At 52.6% G+C, this 19558-nt stretch overlaps 1 protein-coding gene across 3 annotated transcripts in view; it reads left to right on the top strand.

Moving 5' to 3' along the window:
* Positions 1 to 19558, top strand: part of SIK3 (SIK family kinase 3) — a 59498-nt gene that overhangs the window by 31513 nt on the left and 8427 nt on the right. For 2 of the 3 annotated variants that reach the window (XM_054087156.1, XM_054087157.1), the window contains exons 5-20: positions 3438 to 3562; positions 4044 to 4167; positions 5095 to 5213; positions 5585 to 5695; positions 5850 to 5993; positions 6926 to 7006; positions 7116 to 7225; positions 7999 to 8152; positions 8602 to 8757; positions 9328 to 9398; positions 12778 to 12921; positions 16491 to 16641; positions 16927 to 17052; positions 17354 to 17439; positions 18383 to 18492; positions 19009 to 19357. In XM_054087156.1, the coding sequence (XP_053943131.1) occupies positions 3438 to 3562; positions 4044 to 4167; positions 5095 to 5213; positions 5585 to 5695; positions 5850 to 5993; positions 6926 to 7006; positions 7116 to 7225; positions 7999 to 8152; positions 8602 to 8757; positions 9328 to 9398; positions 12778 to 12921; positions 16491 to 16641; positions 16927 to 17052; positions 17354 to 17439; positions 18383 to 18492; positions 19009 to 19357 (2161 nt within the window). The remainder of the gene's footprint in view (positions 1 to 3437; positions 3563 to 4043; positions 4168 to 5094; positions 5214 to 5584; positions 5696 to 5849; positions 5994 to 6925; positions 7007 to 7115; positions 7226 to 7998; positions 8153 to 8601; positions 8758 to 9327; positions 9399 to 12777; positions 12922 to 16490; positions 16642 to 16926; positions 17053 to 17353; positions 17440 to 18382; positions 18493 to 19008; positions 19358 to 19558) is intronic. The other variant, XM_054087158.1, reaches the window with a different exon arrangement.

Below are 19558 nucleotides of genomic sequence, written 5' to 3'. Positions count from 1 at the left end.
TTTTTGTGGATAACTGCTCTTCCAAGCTTGCACCCTGGGCAGTTGCTGACCTGACCTAACAGAGCCCTGCGTGTCTGTGATCATCTCGCACACAGGATCGCGCCCTGGCTGCAGAGCGCTCCCATGTACTGACTAGACTAGACTTTATTTAGCTTTGTGGGATTATGTAGCAAGCGATTGGAACAAGAGGATTTAACGCTGCCCTGGTCATCTCATTTCATGGGCTTTGAAATTGGAAGAGCTCATCCTTAACGTTTAATTCTTATGTATAGCAGAGCATTTCTGGAAAGCACTTTGCCCCTACACTTAATCGACTTCCCTGGAGAGCTTGTCAGCTTTCACAAGGGTTTGAGACTTGATTTAAAGAGAAAAGTGCTTAAGGCTACAAAAGTTCTCAGTCTGGGAGCAGTTTTAATGCTGGGAGTTGTGGATGCTCTTGCAGCTTGGTGGCATCTTGGAGAGAGGGAACAGTCTGGACCTGTTACCATTCCCATAAGGACCATCTGCAGAGTGTCAGATTGGGGCTTAACGTTTGATTTGGGGTAAAATGGTGAGTAAATGCTTAGGCTTCTCTCATCCTCACTTTTTGAGGATGGAATGGGGAAGGAATACAGGAAAGAGCTCCAGGAAAGCTGGAATGAGGCTCTTGATCAGGGAGTGCAGGGATAGGATGAGTGGAACGGTTTTAAGATGAAAGAGGGGAGATTGAGATGACATCTTAGGAAGAAATGTTTTGCTGTGAGGGTGGGGAGGCCCTGGCCCAGGTTGCCCAGAGCAGTGGTGGCTGCCCCATCCCTGGAGGGGTTCCAGGCCAGGCTGGATGGGGTTTTAAGATCCTCAATCCAGTGGGAGGTGTCCCTGCCCATGGCAGGGGATGGGACTGGATGGGTTTTGAGGTCCCTTCCAACCCAAACCATTCTGTGGTTCTGTGAGTAGAAAGGAACAGACATGAAACTTCCTTTGGGTGCTCAATAGGATGAACCGTGTCCTCTGCGGCAGAGGGGTGCTGACCTGCTCTTGCTGTGCTGGAAGCAGACGCTGAGCAGGACGGACATTGCCATGGAATTACAAGTGGTTTTTAGGGATCCTGTGTGTAGAGGAACCTGGGGTGCCTTGCTTCACGTGGTGTTCCATGGCCAGTTGCAGGTGTGGTGCCACACGCTTCCCTGACCTGCGCTGTGTGCAGCCAGCGGGGGGAATTGGGCTGGGCTTTGCTGGTTGGACTCGCTTCCTACAGCTGGATCAGAGGCTCTGAGCTGAGGGAGGGCGGCAGGAAGCACCTGTCAGTAATGGCTGCGCCGGGCAGGGCAGGGAGTAGGTGCAGGCAATAGAGCTCCTACTGGAGCTGCTGTTCCAGAGGTCCTTGCAAGCAGCACTCTCTGGTATTTGCTTTGTGCAGGGCGATGATTTGAGGCCACCTTGTGTTTATGGGGTGAAATCCGACCTGTTTGTGTGTATGGGGGTGCCTGGCAAATAAAAAGAAAGAAAGAAAGAACCACTTTGAAATCAGACAGGTAGGAACTGGAATGCAGCTGGGTTTCCTACAGCAGCGAGCACGCTGACAAGCTTTGTGGATGTCTGAAAATCATGGAATTTTTATCTCAGGGAGCTGGAAACTCTTTTCCTTCCAGAGCTCGGCTCCCAGAGCAGCTCAGGAGATGGGTCCCGCCCTGGGGGTGGCGTTTGGCTTGGCAGGAAGGTGAAGCAGCAATTTGAAAAGCAGCCTGGAAAAGCTGATTTCTCCTATAGGATTTTCCAAGTGTTTCGCCCTTATAACTCATCGATCACAGCTTGACACTGGTTCTTCCATTGTTTCAAGAGAAAGAAGCAGCGATAGCAGCTGATCTCTTTCACTCCCAGAACAAATACTGCAGTGATGCACAGGGTCAGCAGAACCTTCGCCACTGAACCCATGGGCCGAGTCAGTCTCAAACCTTTATGATCATGCATTGAAGATATCCATGGCTTCTATCAGCTGAACGCCTAGGGGATCGTCTGGGCCATCTGGTCACTTTTTATCTGCCAAGCAGCAGCGTGGATGGCCCCCGCCTTGTGACCTCCATCCGTGCCGCACAGGTGGGAACTGGTAGCAGTTCCCAGCCTTTGAGCAGCACTTCATGTAAGACAGAGCCGCTTGGCCTCAGCTCCGAGACGAGCAGCGTAACTCACACAGAAAGTGCTGGGAGAGTAGCTCTCCGTGGGGAGAGGCTTTTCATCCTGAGATCCGGGATAGCCGCGAGGTGACCGCAGGAGCTCCAGGACCTGCTGGCTGAACACCGACATGCTCACAGCATCTCTGCCCTCCTCACCCGCTTCTCCAAGGGGAGACTCTACGGCACTGTGCACTCTGCCCACTCCACCAGCAAGAGGAACTGCAAACCTGTGGGCGAATTCCGCCCCGATGTGGGAGAGGGGCACAGTCTCCAGCAGCTTCTGAGAAGTAGAGAAGGTTGTGGGAAGCAGCTGCTGCGTGTCCGTTTTGGTGGCAGCGACGGCTGCCAGCTGGCATGGGGCGACTTTGTCCTGGCTGCGGGACGCACTGCCGCTCGCTGGCTGCGCTGCTGTCCCGTGGAGCTCTGATTGGCGTGATGCGGTTTGTGGGCCAGGGCGGCAGTGTGGGGAACAGCTTTTTCCTCCGTCCTGTGCAGAGCTGGAGCCGGGCTGTGCAGGGAGAGAGACACCACTTGGAAAATGTATTTGGTTCCCAAAGTGCTGCAAAGCCCACTCGAGTACGTACAAGGATAAATAAAAGGAACCAAACCAGAGCAATTTGCCCAAAATACATGTGGTACCAAAATTACAGCACGTTCTTGCACAGTCAGAGTGAGTTTACATCTAAATTTGACTGTGAATGCTTTGTTATTAGGAGATGGAAAGGTCTGCTCCAGTAGCCGTAACTCAAGCACTTGTTCCACATTCTGCTCTAAACGGGAGCCAGAACGGCTCCAAAGCTGGCAGAGGTGGCAGAGACAACTGTGCAGCTGGGTACTGTTTCCCTGGAATCGTCCTCTGAAGGCCGATGGCTCCTGTGTTTTGGAAATTCAGATGACTTCATTTCCAACAGTAACAACTCAATGGGTGACTGCCGTGCTTTGATCCTGTGATGCTTTAAAGAACATCCTCTGTCCCTGTGCCCTGGTTTGGGATTGGATATGAGCAGCACTGTCCGCACTCCAGCTACTTCCACAGGAAAACGCAGCATTTGGTGTGCCTCATGAGTGTAAACCGTCCCCACACTGAGGGTTTGGCCCCTGGGATGGGAAGAAGGAAAGTCTGGCTGTGCCCTCCTGCAGCTGAGCTCCCAGGGGCTACGCTGGCTGTGCCATGTGAGGTCTGCTGAGTTCCTTGGAAGCTGTCTGAGGAGAGGAGTGTCACCACGTGTTCAGGACCATTGGAGCAGATCGTGTTCCTCTAACCAGATCTCTTTGTTCTTTCAGATTTTGGGTTCAGTAACATCTTCACGCCCGGGCAGCTGCTTAAAACCTGGTGTGGGAGCCCTCCCTATGCTGCTCCAGAGCTCTTTGAAGGGAAGGAGTACGATGGGCCAAAGGTTGACATCTGGGTATGCGATGAACTCCTTTCTCTCTTACTTTCATCTCATTTTTGCTCTGTTTGTTGGGCTTTGCCTCCCGGATGCTCAGTACATGGTATGACAAAAAGTGTTTGTCAAAGAAATGCTGATACAATTTTATTCTGGCTGCTCTGTCACACATTTCCGTTACTGGGAGCACAGTGCCATTGTAATTAGTTGCCCAGAAATGCATTTTAATTTAGTTTCCCCAAAATATGGTTCATTTCACTGCATCCCTGGAGGTGTTCAAGGCCAGGCTGGATGGGGCTTGGAGCCTGCCCTGCTGGTCTGGTGGGAAGTATCCCTGCCCATGGCAGGGGGTGGAACTGGATGGGCTTTGAGGTCCCTTCCAACCCATACCATGATTCTATGATTATTATTTTATTCTGTTTATCCAACAATTACTGTGATTAACCGCAGTCTCCTGATTTCTCTTCTTCCGCTGCTTTCATGGCCGCTGTTCGGGACGCAGAGCCTCGGCGTGGTGCTGTACGTGCTGGTCTGCGGCGCCCTGCCCTTCGACGGGAGCACGCTACAGAACCTGCGGGCCAGGGTGCTCAGCGGCAAATTCCGCATTCCGTTTTTCATGTCCACAGGTAAGGGGGTGCGTGTGCTTCAGCATCTCTGCATACAGGTCCTTTGGAGCACTGAAATTATAGCATTCCAGTTGATTTTGATGCCAGGGAAGCCATGTGCTGGGAAGCTTATCCGCTGCACAGTGGTTTGTAACGTTAAGCTAAAATGAGCTCTGAATCTAAGATTTAGAAGCTGAAATACTTGTGTTTAAACCCTCAGCTTTCGTGTATAGGACTACACAAACTATAGGAAAATGCTAGCAAAGATTTACTCTTAGATGTTGGGAAATCCAGAAGCTAAAAATGGAACAGTGATTTAGGAACACACAGTCTTCCGCTGTACCTGTTCTAGACAAGAAGCTCTTTATAGTGTTACACCACATGAATCTCCAGCCACAGCCCCATCAGAGATGAACGTCTGTGTCCAGTGTCTGTGGGAAATGCTTCTGTAATAAATCTTCCTTCTGAAAAGTGGGATTAAATTCTCAGATCAACCCAGATTCATTCAAGAATGAGTCCTGTGTGTAGGGTCTTGCTTCCCTGCTCTCAGATTAAGGAATCATTTTGCATGGTTTTATGGAGTTTCCTGGCTGAAAGCGTTCTTGGCACCTTACTCAGGAAAGAGGTTCTCTTCCTACAGAAAATGCTTATTACAATGCATGGTGCTTTTAAAGCAAGCGTGGATCCCACCACACAGGAGAAAAAGCCTCATCAGTCCCCCATGGTTACAGCACACATGTAATAGGGTGGAGGAGTCACTCACAGTGAGCTGTTGCTGAGTGGAGAATGTCCCTGTGATGCTTTTCCTGAAGTCGGCTGTGTCCTGAGCTGGAGCTGGTGAGGCAGGGAGGGACATGGTGACAGCTTTCACTCTTGTGGCGTGAGGCTGCCTCCAGCAGAAGCCACGTCCCTCCCCATGTGGTACTCAGCCTCTCTCTTTCCTTTCAGAATGTGAACACCTGATCCGCCACATGCTGGTCCTGGACCCCAGCAAGCGGCTCTCCATGGAGCAGATCTGCAAGCACAAGTGGATGAAGCTCGGGGAGGCTGACGCCGAGTTCGACAGGGTGAGAAGCAGAAGCGAGCTGGTGCGTGAGTGGGGCTCCGCTGGGCTGCAAACCTTCTCTGTAGTTCTGTCGTGTTTGTTTCAGCTGCCATGTTCATTTTGGCTGTTTGAGAACTCTCATTCCGAGCACTGGCGAGCTGCCTTTCTGCTTTCTGTGTCTCCTGGGCTTGCTTTCCGATCATCCCTCACTGCATATGTTTTTGTACCCTTCCCCTTGGCATTGAGAGTCCTAAGGCACCACACTTTGAACTGTGTGCCATCAGCATTCAAGAGTTCACAGCCTGCGCCCAGTGCGATGGTTCCTCAGAGCGCTGTGACCCCTCGATGTGCTGTGGGGAACGCCAGCACTGAAGTCTATCTCTGCTCCCACAGCTGATAGCAGAGTGCCAGCACCTGAAGACGGAGAGGCAGATGGAGCCGCTGAACGAGGACGTGCTGCTGGCGATGGCGGACATGGGCCTGGACAAGGAACGCACGATCCAGGTAAGACCATGCAGCTGCCAGTTGTGTCCTGCCCATTCCCACAGGAAAACAAATGGCCGTGTTTGTTGTCCATCACTTCTGGAGGTTGAGCATGGCGTGGAGAGTGTTTATTGCTTGACCTAAATAACTGACTACTTCCCTTTTCCTCTTTCAGTCGCTAAGAGCCGATGCTTATGATCACTACAGTGCAATCTACAGCCTGCTCTGTGACCGCCTGAAGAGGCACAAGAATCTGCGCATCGCATCGTCTCCAAGTATACCACGCACCATGACCTTCCCCACCTCTGCCAACATCCAGGTAGGTCCTGCTTGTACAGTGTTCTTCCAGCCCTGGAGGGGCAGGCAGCCCTGTACTTGCTAGATTTGCTTGTGGGTGTCCTCATCCCGCAGAAGCATCAAAACATCCCTCGTCTGAGAAGAGGAGGCTCCAGGGAGACCATAGAGCAGCCTTCCAGGACTGAAAGGGGCTCCAGGAAAGCTGGGGAGGGGCTCTTGATCAGGGAGTGCAGGGATAGCATGAGAAGGACTGGTTCAAAGCTGAAAGAGGGGAGATTGAGATGAGATCTTAAGAAGAAATGTTTTGCTGTGAGGGTGGGGAAGCCCTGGCCCAGGTTGCCCAGAGCAGTGGTGGCTGCCCCATCCCTGGAGGGGTTCCAGGCCAAGTTGGATGGGGCTTTGAGCCCCTGATCCAGTGGCAGGTGTCCCTGCCCATGGCAGGGGGTGGAACTGGACGGGCTTTGAGGTCCCTTCCAGCCCAAACCGTTCCCTGATTCTGTGATTTAGGGTGCCATAATACCGAGGTCAGGAACAGTTTCTTCACTGACTGAGGGTTTAATTCATACCCTTTGAGCCAAATCTTGTGTTCGGTTAGTGAGAGGGAAGGACGCAACGTAAGTTGGGAGCTGGAGTCTGCTGACCAGGACTGCTCTGCGGTGCTTCTTCCTCACCTTGTGCTGCTATACAAGAAATGAATATTTGCTTTAAGAGAGGCTGGGTCATAAAGGAAGCACAAGAGATGCTGACCCTGCTTTAGCAAAAGCAAGGAGGGGAAGTGAGGCAGCCTCTTGGGAATAAAGAATAAACAGGTCTTTGCTGTTTTCAGCGCAGCCTCCCTCTTCCCAGGTGGTTATATCTGTGTGCTGATGCTAGTCCAGCACTGTTTGTAATGGAGTTGTAAGAGATGCTACAGCTTCGTGTCTTTCTCTCTTTCATGTCGTTCTCTCTGCTCAGCCGACAGAACAGACGGGCAATACCATGAGCATCAACGTGCCACAAGTCCAGCTCATCAACCCCGAAAACCAAATCGTTGAGGTAATGTACTCCCCTTGATGACCCTGCGAATTCTTTACCTGGGCTTAACAGTGAAGCATTTTGATCCTCACATTGTATTTCAACATCTCCAATGTTTTTTTCTGCCCAGACTGATGGAACAATGAACTTGGACAGTGATGAAGGGGAAGAGCCATCACCTGAAGCTCTGGTCCGTTACCTTTCGATGCGAAGGCACACAGTTGGAGTGGCTGACCCGCGGTTAGTGTTGGACTTAACTCCCTGAGGGAGGGTTTAGGGAATTGCAGATTCGCTCCTAGCACCACATGAGTTTGGTCCTTCTGAGATATCACAGGTTTATCCATGTCCTGCACGGGCAGAGGCGAATGCCTGGGCTCTGCTGTGTGTAAGAGCTGGTTTCTTTTAGACAGGCAGTGGTCTCCTGTCTCTAGTCTGGGAAATCCACTTCACAGCCTGCCCCGCAGTCCGAGGTCTCAGCTTCACTGGGTGGTGAGGAGTGCATTGTGTCTGTATCACAGGTGGCACCAGAACTTTGTTCTCCTGCTTCTGCTCTGAGTGGCCTGGAGTTATTGCTCCCAACTTGATTTTCCCAGACAAAGAAAGAAATTCAGAGCATCTCTATTCTTTTAAACATTGTGGTCCCATTGCACAACCCAGTTAATATTTCAGCTGAGGATGGGATTCTTTCCTGTTCTTCTTCTGTATAAGCTCTCTGTAAGCTATACTGGTGTTAACTGGTGCACAAGCCAATTTCTCACCTGAGTGGCACCACTGTCATGTCCCACCTGAATTTTTTTTTTGTGGTACAGGCAATTTAGGTTAATGCAAAGAGCGAAATTGGGCAAATCTCAGCTTGGAGGGGGGAAAAAAAGGACAAAGGAAAACCACGGAGTGGCTTGACTACTGCCTGTGACCGTTTTCCAGAGCTGAAAGGGAAGCTGAGTGTGCTGAGCCAGCGCGTGGTTCTCTTTGCATCGCTGCTAACTTGCCTCTCTCTAAATATGATTGCGCAGCACGGAAGTCATGGACGATCTGCAGAAGCTCCTGCCTGGTTTCCCCCGTGTTGCTCCACAGGCTCCGTTCCTGCAGGTGACCCCGAATGTGAACTTCATGCAGAATGTGCTGCCTCGGCAGAATCTGCAGCCCACGGGGCAGCTGGAGTACAAGGTACTGAGCGATGCAGCGCTCCCTGCTGTGGTCTGTGCCCCACCAGTGCACACCGGGGTGTTTGTGTCATGTTTGCTCTCTGTTTTCCAATCTATAAGCTTCAAGGTTTACGCTCTTTAGGTATGATTCTAGTTGGTTACTTAAAAAGCTGAATAATGACAGAATACTGCAATTTGAAATTAATTCCTGGGCTGGGGAGAAGCAGGATGGTGGTGTCTGGCTTTGGAGCTGATGATTGCAGCCTGCTGAGTGCAGGGAAGAGGGATGTTAAATGCTTCTTTTCCCCTGACGCTGCCCCCTCTCCGCCCCACTTCAGCTCAGAGATGTCAGTGATATTCCTTCATCTCTCCTAAGCCCAGAAGCCACATCTTCTGGGTTTGTGACTGGGGGGCTCAGGTACCGGAAGGATCCAGCACGGGGCTGATAACCATGCTGTCTGTGCTTCCCAGGAGCAGTCCCTGCTGCAGCCGCCCACCCTGCAGCTCCTGAACGGCATGGGCCCTCTGGGGCGCAGAGCTTCCGACGGCGGAGCCAACATCCAGCTTCACGCACAGCAGCTGCTGAAACGTCCGCGGGGCCCGTCTCCGCTCGTCACTATGACGCCAGTAAGTGGCTGAAGGGAAGAAGGGAATTGGTGGCGTGGTTATAAATATCTCCTCCTGCAGGCAGAGGTTGTAGAAGATGGAGCGGGAGGCTCCGTCTGTGGCGCTCTGGAAGCACTGTGGGGGTTGTTGCCTGCTTGCTTCCAAAGATTCCCTGCTCTGGAGTGGCGAGGTGCTTTGGTCCCGTGTGAGAGAGCAGCTGTGCTCTCCTGTAGTTAGCAGCGGAGATGGTTTTTCTCTGTGGAATTGACAAAGTGTTTGGGAAACGTTTTTAAGAGTCGCTTTTCTCTTTTGCTGATCCGATAGAGAAAACTAAACTGTCCATCTTGGGCATCAGTCGTGTTCTTTCCTCCTTGATGTGCCTGTGTCAGTGAGTTCTCCTGGCAGCACCAAAAGAATCAGCAGCCTTGTGCAGTTCTGTCTGGCGAAGGAATGTGGGAAGGCGCCCTTGGTGCTGCAGAGGAGCTGGCAAATGTCCTCGTGGAAGCCAGTTTGGGAAGGTCAGGTGTCCACTGTGAGAATGGGTCTGTGCTGGCTGCCTTTGGGAACCCATGGCTTCTCTTCTCTCTGCAGGCTGTCCCTGCCGTCACCCCTGTGGATGAGGAGAGCTCCGATGGGGAGCCAGACCAGGAAGCTGTGCAGAGGTAACCCCTAGTCTGTTAACGTTTGCCTTTATCACCCTCTAAGAGTGTTCCACAGCTGAATTAAAACATGGGCAACCTTGTCACAGGTAGCAGTGTTGAGTAGAGCAAAGGCTCAACACTTCCTTTGTTCTTGTGGGTGTTGGTTACCGTTGGCAATGGCTCCTCTGACACTGCTGGGTGCTTGCAGAGCTGGGTTCCCCCTGCAGTGGTTCACTCTTCGAGCAGTAGGTTCTCCAGAAACTTTGAGACTGCTAAATTCCTTTGCTTAGTGTGCACCAGCATGCAATCCACACTAACTTGCCAAACAAGCGCTGAGGGATCCTCCCCTCCCTGCTGGGTGGCAGAGACAGGAGGATCTCATCTGTGGCCTTGGGTGTCAATGCAGCTTTTGTATCAAGACATGCAGTAAACATCCAACTCTGATGCCTTAAACAAAGTGAGCTTGCTGGAAATCCGGGTACTTCTAGCTTCTAATGTTAGCGGTAGGCCTGAAAATAGTCTGCTCCGAAAAGAGGAATCATTAGCTGTCAGGCTAGAAACCTCTGTTCCCTTTGTCTGCTCCACACATACTGGGAAGCGGGTAGAATATGCTTGTACTTCCTGAGTCCGTGAACACACTAACCAAGTCCTTGCTAACATCTTCTTAGTAGCTTTTGCGTAGTTTCTGCTCTGCTAACCAGCTGGTGCTCTCCGTGTGGTGGGTGCGGTTACGGAGTGCTCCCACTTCCTACATCCAACCTGGAAAGCTTTCCGGACTCCCCCCAGTCTGTACAGGCCACCGCCTCAAGCCAGGTAGAGATTCCGCAAGGGCTGTGCTCGGGAGAAAGATTTCAACTGGGGTCTGGGTGCAGGCAGAGAAACCCTGGGGTGGGTGTAGGTGGCACTTCAGAGCTTTGCCTGCTCCTCTCCTGTCAGTGCTCCAGAGCGGAGGGGGGATTTGACCGGTGGGGGACAGATTGTGCAGAGTGTGCGCTGAGACCCCTTTTGCCTTCCTGAGCTTAGAAGAAAGGCAAAACTGGTACACGTGAAAACTTACTTCTGGCCCTGCCTTATTGTCCACACAGCCCTTAAGCAGAGCACACCTTGTGTTTTCTGCACAGCCTTACCTCCCAGTTCTTCGTCACCCTTGTCTTTCTGCTCATTTGACCAGTATTTCCCAGCTTCCCGAGCTTCCGCTGAGCCATAGTACCGGGACGGTACCTGCTCGTGACCAGCCGCAGTTGCAGGGCAGCACTCCCTACACAGATGAGCTGCCTAGAGAGCTATCGGAATTGTAATATAGGGCCCGTGATGCCCTCTGACAGCACCTCATGTGGTAGGGTAGAGAGTCTGACTTGTGCAAACTGGATAAATCTGATTCCTGGCAAGAGAATGCCTGGACGTCTTATCTGGGTGGATTTCCACCTCTCCTATTCTAAACTCTAAGGTTTCAGTTGAGTCTAAGTTAAAGCATTTGCTCAGCTGGAAGTCTTCTGAACCCCCATGCAGCATTTTGTAGGTTGCAATACACCAAAATGTTCAGATCCCACTGAAAAGCAAATCTCCTTGGACCTGTTGGTCACTTTGCTGCTCTGTACAGTGCTGCCCTTGGTCCTCTTGTACCCCATGTTCTTCTTCCACCAGGTGGCCCAGAAAAAGCCCTGGCCAGGCTGTATGTTAACTCGCTCTCCACCCCCTTATGTCGCAACATGCCAGTAGCCATCAGAGAAGGGTAAATAGCGTTAACATCAGGGACAGATGCAAATATTTAGCTTCTCAGAACACCGCTCTGGACACTCTGTATGCAGCCACCAGGGAGCATTTTTTGCCCTCTTTAATCTGACCTTGAAACAAGAGTCTTTGCTCTGCTCCAGGGAACGGTCGCATCGCTGAGCTTTGGGAAACTTTCTTCCACCCAAAGTGCTGTTACAGCTTGGGATCAAATTGTTCCCTGGAGGTCTGAAATAAAACGATCTTAGCAAACCACAGCTGTAAAGCTCTTTGGGAAACTTTCCCTGCCTGCATCAAACGATTCTTAAACAGCTAATGGCACAGCCTTTGGCAAGTTACCACCGCGCTAAGCACTCTCCATTCTGTTAACTTGCTGTCTTCTGCTTAAGTGGCTTCGGGAGCTGGCAAGGAGAGGCTGGGCTTGGAGAAGGCGACAACTTTATTGCTTGCTGCTCTCCTCTGCTTCCCCAGCTGCAGTCGCAGGGAGCCTAGCAGGGAACAGAGCGAGGGTGAGAATTCCCTGTTAGTATCCCCGGTATCTCTGGCCAAGTGATCTTTGTCACTGTTACCACAGCTGCTCCGTTGCTGCTGGTTCACGAGAGTTGAGTTCATGAGCAGGCGTTCGTCCTGCCTGGCCTTCAGTGGGCAACGTACTGGCCCTCCTGCTTGCCACAAGCCTGGGTGTCCTGGGTAGGTGCCTCTCTTTTCTGGTCCCGTGGCCCAGGGGCTCTGAGCATCACTGCAGTGTTCGGGGCACTGGCTGCCAGATCCACGCGGCCCTTCGGCACATCCCTGGCAAGTCCACACTCTCCCCTCATCTTAGAGGGTTTGGAAAAGAGCTCAGGTCTCTTAGTTCCAGTGCAGAGGGGGCTTTAGTCGAAGCTGCTGCCCCAGGCTCTGCAGTTAGCAGCAGCCCAGCCTTGGTGCTGGTGGCTCTGGCCCCAGAGGAGAGGACCCCACTTGCTTTCCCGTGCAGGATTTTCCCTGCAGATTGGTTTCCCACTCCTTGGAGCATGGAGCAGGGACTAGATGGCGCACTCAGACCAGGCTGGCCAGCAGCCCTTCCTCACGCTCAGCGGCAGCCGGAGGCTCTCCACACCCTGCCGCTGCTGCCACGAGCCGGCCACTGCTGGCAGCCTGGTCAGGGTGAGTCTGAAGTGCAAAGACCGTCCTGCAAAGGTGCAGCTGAGTGGTGGCTCTGCTCCATGCCCGGGCTCCGTCCAGATCCTGTTCGGATTATCCGTGCCTCGTCTCTTGGCTCTGTGCAGGCAGCAGAGTTCCTTGTGGCTCAGCCTGGGGAGAGGGAGCCAGACCTGCAGAGTGAATCCACGTGGAGGGCAGGCATTCCCCTGGGTATTCCCAAAGGGATATACCAGCGTTCCCCTTGAGGTGAAACGTGCCTTTTCTGCTGGGAAGAGCAGACGGCTGCTCTCTCCCGCTGAGGCTGGTGGCAGCACACAGGCGGCTGAGCCCACACTTGTCCCCTTAGCACTGAAGAGCCAGTGATGTGAGGGTCACGGGCAGCGTGTCCATAGCGTGCTTCTCCCCTGTCAGTTCTGAGCGCTGCAGCAATCCTTCTTCCTCCCCATTTACTCTGGGTTATCTAACACTCCCTGTTTTTGGAGTACTCCCATCAGTCTCTTATAAAATGTGCTCCTGCTTGTTGCAGATACTTGGCAAATAGGTCAAAAAGGCACACTCTGGCAATGACCAACCCTACAGCTGAAATCCCTCCAGACTTGCAGAGGCAGCTAGGACAGCAGTCCTTCCGACCCCGGGCTTGGGCTCCACACCTGGTACCCGATCAGCACCGGTGAGTAATGGCACCGGCCGTTCGGGCAGCTTTGCGCCAGGAATCCTGCTCACACGTCGTCTGGAATGGAGCACTGAGGACATCCCGCTTGGCAGGGAGGGGTGAGGAGGAGGAACAGGGAGAAAGAGCTGGCCCGCAGAGCAGAGGGTGTCCAACCATGCTGGGGAACCTGGAGTTCTGTGCTGGCACAGGCTTTGTGCCTGTGGATAGAAGCAGCACAGGGGCAGGAATCAACGGGCTCTTCCCCTGCAGCCCTGTTTGTGTGGCTGGAGGGGATCTGCCAGCGTGGCTACTCTCACTGAAGGGCTGGGGATAAGCCGCTCATCCTAGAGGAAGCTTTCCTCCGTGGTAACACTAGGTGTCCAGCTAGGAACAGATAGCAGGCTTTCCACGGAACGCTTTTGAGGCAGATGCCAGCAAAAGACTGCACCGAGTCATCCATGCCAGGGCTGAAAACCCTCACTGTTCTGCACCAGAGTTGTGTGTTTTGACTGCAAAGTCTCTTTGCAAAGCTCCTCAAGAGTCATTTCATTCCTGATCCGAACCCCTGATGGGAATGACGTGGGGAAAGGAAGCTGGGCTGTGAAGGGAGAAATCACAGTGTGTGGGAAAGAGGGGACCTCTGCAGATTGGGTCTAAACACACTCAAAATGGGGGTCACTCCTGGTGGAGAGAGGTGTTGATGTGACACGGAGTCCTTGGCACAGCAGCAAACCGGAGAAGCTAATGCCACAGAGGAAGCTTAAAACCCAGCGCTCTGAGAGTGCAAACTGCAGTTTGCTGCCTGTTGGTCTCGACTGCGTGGAAAACAGTTGCCAGCCAGGCTAGGTTGGTGCTCGTGTTCGATCTTTCAAGCCAGCTCACACTGGGAAGCTTGACAAAGCGCTTTTTATCGCAGCCAGATCCCTGCTGAGCTGAGCACTGATGTAATCAGCAGGGACAGGTGAACTCTGAGCAGACTGAGACAGCGCTAGTGCCACGCTGGAACTCCGGAAAGCCGAGATAAGCACCTCTGTACCCTGGAGTTACTCCTTTGGAGGCACTCGGGGGGGTGGGTGGAGCAGGAGGGGAAAGATTTCTAGGGTCACAGGAAAGCTTGGTAGGATGAGGAGGAGTGCGGCTTGCAAAAACACTCAGAATGTGCTGTGTCCTGCTTTAAGGACTGCTTCAAACCATACAGGTAAGCTGGGTCGCCCACACACTGCAGGAATTGATTCTTTACAAGGCTGTTAAAACACACTTGCCCTGTAAATACACTGGTGTCACCGCTGCCTCTAGGCTCCTGAGGCTGTTTTGTTGCATCATGAACAGGGTAGTATCTCCTTATTCCACCCTCAGTGTCGTAATGTGCTGGGAGCCTGCCTCATGTTTCGCCTGTGGGATCACAGAAACTTCACCTGGCCATGGCCTAAACAGATTGTCTTGAGTTGTGTCCAAGACAAACAGGGACAGAAACCGTCAGCAGTCTTGTGTCATTATGTGAACAGACCTCAGTTATTGAATGGCAGCTGGGTTTTATTTTAGCACGTAACATATTTTAAGCCATCTTAAGAATCATAGAATCATGGAATTGTTAAGGTTGGAAAAGACGAAACTTGTGCAGTCCAACCATCAACCCAGCCTCACCGTGCCTGCTAAACCATGTCCCCAGGTGCCACAGCCACACAGTTTTTGAACCCCTCCAGGGATGAAGGCTCCACCTCTGCCCTGAGCGGCCTCAGCCAGGGCTTCACCACTCTTTTGGTAAAGAAATTGTTCCTAATACCCACTCTGAACCTTTCCTGGCACAACATGAGGCCATTTCCTCTCATCCTGTCACTTGTCACTTGGGAGAAGAGCCCAGCACCCACCTCACCACAACCTCCTTTCTGGGAGCTGCAGAGAGCGATGAGGTCTCCCCTCAGCCTTCTCCAGGCTGAACAGCCTCAGGGCCTTCAGCTGCTCCTGGAATCCCTGGGCTCCAGATATTTCCCCAGCTCTGTTCCCCTTCTCTGGACGCGCTCCAGCTCCTCTTCTTATTTAGCACCCAGTTTTGGTCATGATCGCTTGGTATCTGAAAGCAGAATTGAAGTACAGCAATGGCACAGGGCACTGCAGTTGTTCTGCTGTAGCTGAAGGGATTAGGGACACGGTTTAGTGGTAGTGTTGACATTGTGACATTTACAGTTGGCCTCGATGATCTTAAAGGTCCTTTCCAACCTAAACAATTCTCTGAATCTGTGATTCTGTTTTCCGTCAATACAACAGGAGATCAAAAGGATCAGAATAATGGAAGGGATGGCATCAGGAGGCAGTGGCAGGGCTTTGTCCTTGGAAGAAAGCCATGTGTTATCCATAGGAACTGCAGTACCTCCGGCTATGGCAGGGCAGGTGCCAGGAGCTTAATCCAGCGTGCTGGAGATGGTCCAGAATCAGTCACCTCCTGATAAGGAGGAGGCTCTCCAGGAGAAATAGCTCACGTCTTGGAAAAGGCTTCAGTGGAGCCCTGTTCTGAGTGGCCCTGGCAGTAACTGGTCAGAGCGTGGCCAGGTGGGATCCTGCTGGGTGGAGTGCCAGGACAAGGGAGGGTCTGTAAAGACGGGGTCTGCGTGACCTTCTCACAGACAAAGGAGCCTGCACCGCTAAGTGCTGGGCTTTATAGATTGTATTTGCACAGAAACCATTTGAGCAGGCAGATAAACGCAATTCGATTTGTGTGAGGCACGTTTTGACACGTGTGTGCACAGATGGCTTTGCTAACGATAATCCAGGTTGTATAGAATGGCAGGGCAGGGGCTCAGTGTTTGTCTTTGATAATGGGAAGCCCCAACTTCGGGAGAAAAGAGCTCCTGGAAAAAAAACTGGCTCCCTCTGATGGTGGAGAAGCAGCCTCGTTGTGAAGGGAGAGTGCCTTAGGCACAGTTGCCTCGACACTGGCTATGTCTGCTTTTCAAATGTACCTGTCCTCATCGCCCAGTGCCAAGCGTCCAGGCAGCTGGGAGACTCTGGGAGTGCAGAGACAGTGTGGTTAGTGTGTTAGAAAGATTTCCCTACTGTGCAGAAGTAGGTCCCTGCCCTCTGTTTTTAACTCAGTGCATCCCCAAGCATGGATGCTAGCTCCCTCCTCCGAGGCTGCAGAACACGCCAGGCTCCTTTCTCCGTGTGCCCCCCCCCCGTTTTCTGCAGGCATCAGATGTAGCCAGGGGCCGTGGGGAGCTGGAAGGCTTGGGAAGTGGCAATTGAAGAGGTGAATTTATGTTTTTAAGGTGCTGAACGATTTCTATTCACCTTTTCAATCTGCGAGACAGATGAATTTGTACAGGTGGACAATGAGTCACTGCCCCTCTGGGGTCTGGTTTGTGGCTGAGTTGTCTCCATCCTTAAAGCACGTTATCTACCCAGGCACTGAGGGTGCCGCCCATCCGATGTCCTGTTCGTGGTGACGGTGGCACCTTGTTTCTTGCTCTAAACCATGATTTATTCTGGGTGAGCGGGCAGGTAGACTTGGTATGGCTGATGTAAATGAAATATCTCTGAACTGGAGCTTGTTTTCTTGCTGGCATCACTAACCCTCTTCCCCCTGTGTTCAGTTCTATTTACAAGGACTCCAATACTCTGCACCTCCCCACTGAACGCTTCTCCCCAGTTCGGCGCTTCTCTGACGGTGCTGCCAGTATCCAGGCTTTCAAAGCCCACCTGGAGAAGATGGGGAATAACAGCAGCATCAAACAGCTTCAGCAGGTAACAGGGAGGAGTGGGGGTCTCAAAAGAGCCTCCATGAGGGCTTTTTACTGTCTTAGCCTTCCTGCTTCCTGAAGCAAAAGGTGAAATCTTTTCACGCATCCATTCCTTTTCCATTATCTAAGGCTTGAGCTAGCTGTGTTATCACACCTGGTCCTGTCAAATTAAATGGGTTAGGCTTTCTTTACTTGCTTTTTCAGTCTGGTGGGCTGCAGAGAGTGCCTGTTTGCACAGTAAAAAGTGCACAAACAGGTCACTTAGAGGGTGCATTGGCTTTGTTTACAGGAGTGCGAGCAGCTGCAGAAGATGTATGGCGGGCACATGGACGAGCGGACGCTGGAGAAGACGCAGCAGCAGCACATGTTGTACCAGCAGGAGCAGCACCACCAGATTCTTCATCAGCAGATCCAGGTAGCAGAGCCTGAGCCAGACCTCCTGAAGGCTCAGCTGTGTTTTCCTGCATTGCTGCGGATACAAATGCTGAGCGGGTCCCCAGGGGGACCGGGGAGGGCGGATTGCTCAGCTTGCTGGAATGAGAAGCCAGCCTGAAGGACTCGAGTAGCGATGTTTGCACAGCTGCTGCAAAAGGCAGAGCTGCAGCCAGGGGCTGTGGGTTTGGTGAATCTGGACGTGTCCAGCTTCACCCATCAACATTGCTAAATTTGCTAGTTATTATTGGCTATTGATTGCAAATCCTTCTTGCCTCGTTCAGGACTGTATCCGGCCACCCCAGCCATCTCCACCCTTGCAGGCTCCATGTGAAAACCAGCCAGCTCTGCTCACTCACCAGCTTCAGAGGTAAAGAAACCTCTTTAGTGTAGCTCTGGGGAATGGGTTTTACTCTCGCTCAAGCCCAGGGATGAGGAGAGTCCAGGGCCCAGTTGGAAGTGTATAAAGTTAGAGGGGCAGAGCCAGTTCCCAGGTGAATGTGCCTGGTCCTGTTGGCTGGATTCTGTCTGAAGGACTTTAAGAAGTAGAGAAACGTGATTCAAAGGCACAAATCCACTTTGAACAGATGAGTGATCGTTCTGCCTTGTGATTGGCTTGAACACGTATTACCTTCAACTGCCAGTTTCTTTCATGTTTTTCACTCAAAGCTGCTGCAGGACGTCTCGCGTTTTTCCAAGCTTCTGCCTTCAGCCCCTGCCTTGGCTGAGGCCCTGACCCAGGTTGCCCAGAGCAATGGTGGCTGCCCCATCCCTGGAGGGGTTCCAGGCCAGGTTGGATGGGGCTTGGAGCCCCTGATCCAGTGGGAGGTGTCCCTGCCCATGGCAGGGGGTGGAACTGGATGGGCTTTGCGGTCCCTTCTGACCTAAACGACTCCATGATTCTGTGAGTTGTAGATGGGGCTGAACTATGGCAAAGGGGAACGGAAGGTTTCTTATAGGCCACAGTGAGGCAGGAGGCAACTCTGCAGTGTTCTCTTCCCTGGGTTTCTGTTGCAGCCACTGGGCTATACTCACTTTGGCAAGTTATATGGCTCCAAAGAAAGGCCAAGCTGTAAAGAACTTGGGATCCCAAACAAGGGAGGGGAGACTTCATCCCTCTCTTACAACTACCTGAAAGGATGTTGGACTCTATGATCTTAAAAGGTCTTTTCTAACCAAAACCGTTCTATGATTCTATGAAGGGCGTTGTGGTGTGTATTTAAACCAAGAGAAACACAGCGTTTGGCATCACTTGAAAAGGTTGTCTTAGTGAGGAGCAGGCATGGTGACAAGGTGCTTGTTTTGCTGCGCAGGTTACGGATCCAGCCATCCAGCCCACCCCCGAACCACCCTAATAACCACCTCTTCAGGCAGCCGAACAGCAGCCCACCCCCCGTGAGCAGCAGCGTGCTCCAGACCCACGGTAAGTGCCGAGCCGTCTGCTCCGACAGGCAGGGGCAGCTTGGCCCAACTCTACAGTTCCATCCAACCTCCGGGAAAACAGCATGTGGGGGTGGGGGGGTCTGCGGTTCTCCCCTGCGGCCTCGTCCTTGCGTGGTTTGCTGATGGTGCAAAAGATTCTCCATCTGGCAGCAAGAGCTGGTGTTATCGAGAGCGTGCGAGGAGCTGCCAGCTGGAATGTGCTGTCGAGTTTCTTGTCATGAGATCCTTACTTATCGCTCCCGGGGGTGGGGAGGAAGGGCTGATGTTCTTGGGTTTATGCAAATCACTGTCAACTCCGCTTTGTTTCTCTTTCTATGCATGGGGCTCTAGCTGTGACCTTTGCACGCTGGGTGCAGTGTGATCTAGCGGTTGGGAGTGGTGTTTCTCTTGCCACCCGCGGATGCTTACTGGTATTCCCAGTATGGCGCGGGGCAGATGTCGCTCCCGAGCCTTGCTACAGGCCAGCACGGCTACTGAGGGTCTTTGTTCCTTGTAGGTGCTGCTTCCCAGTCCCAGTTCCAAGGGATGCCATCCCACAACACAATCTTCCCACAGTCTGGTAACTGTTCCCCGCCCCCTGCCATGGGGCTGACGTGCCTGGGCCTGCAGCAGCAGTCGCAGCCTCAGCAGGTCACTATCCAAGTGCAGGAGCCCGGCGATATGGTCAGCAACAACCTCCTGCAAGGTTCCGGGCAGGGAATGTCCTCCCACACACGAGGAATGCCCATCAGCCCCAGTGCCAACCAGATCCAGATGCAGCACCGGGCGAACCTGATGGCATCCCTCACCTATGGCCACAGGCAGTTGTCCAAGCAGCTCAGCGCCGACAGCGCCGAGTCACACAGGTAAGGCCGCTGGCTGTCTCCGCAGCGCTTCCCCAAGCCGGGAGCAGAGAGAAAGAGCTGCGGGCTTAATATCTCAGGGTGAGACATGGTTTCCCTGCCATACTGCCCTTGATTTGGGGAGCAAGATGTCTCCTCGTCTCTGGGCGGTGACTCCTGAGCCAGGCCGGAGCTCTGGGAAGCTGCTGTATCATGTGCCGCAGG

This window comes from Cuculus canorus, chromosome 23 (genome assembly GCF_017976375.1).
Source record: "Cuculus canorus isolate bCucCan1 chromosome 23, bCucCan1.pri, whole genome shotgun sequence".
Lineage (NCBI taxonomy): Eukaryota > Metazoa > Chordata > Aves > Cuculiformes > Cuculidae > Cuculus > Cuculus canorus.
This window is presented reverse-complemented; position numbering and strand designations above follow the sequence as displayed.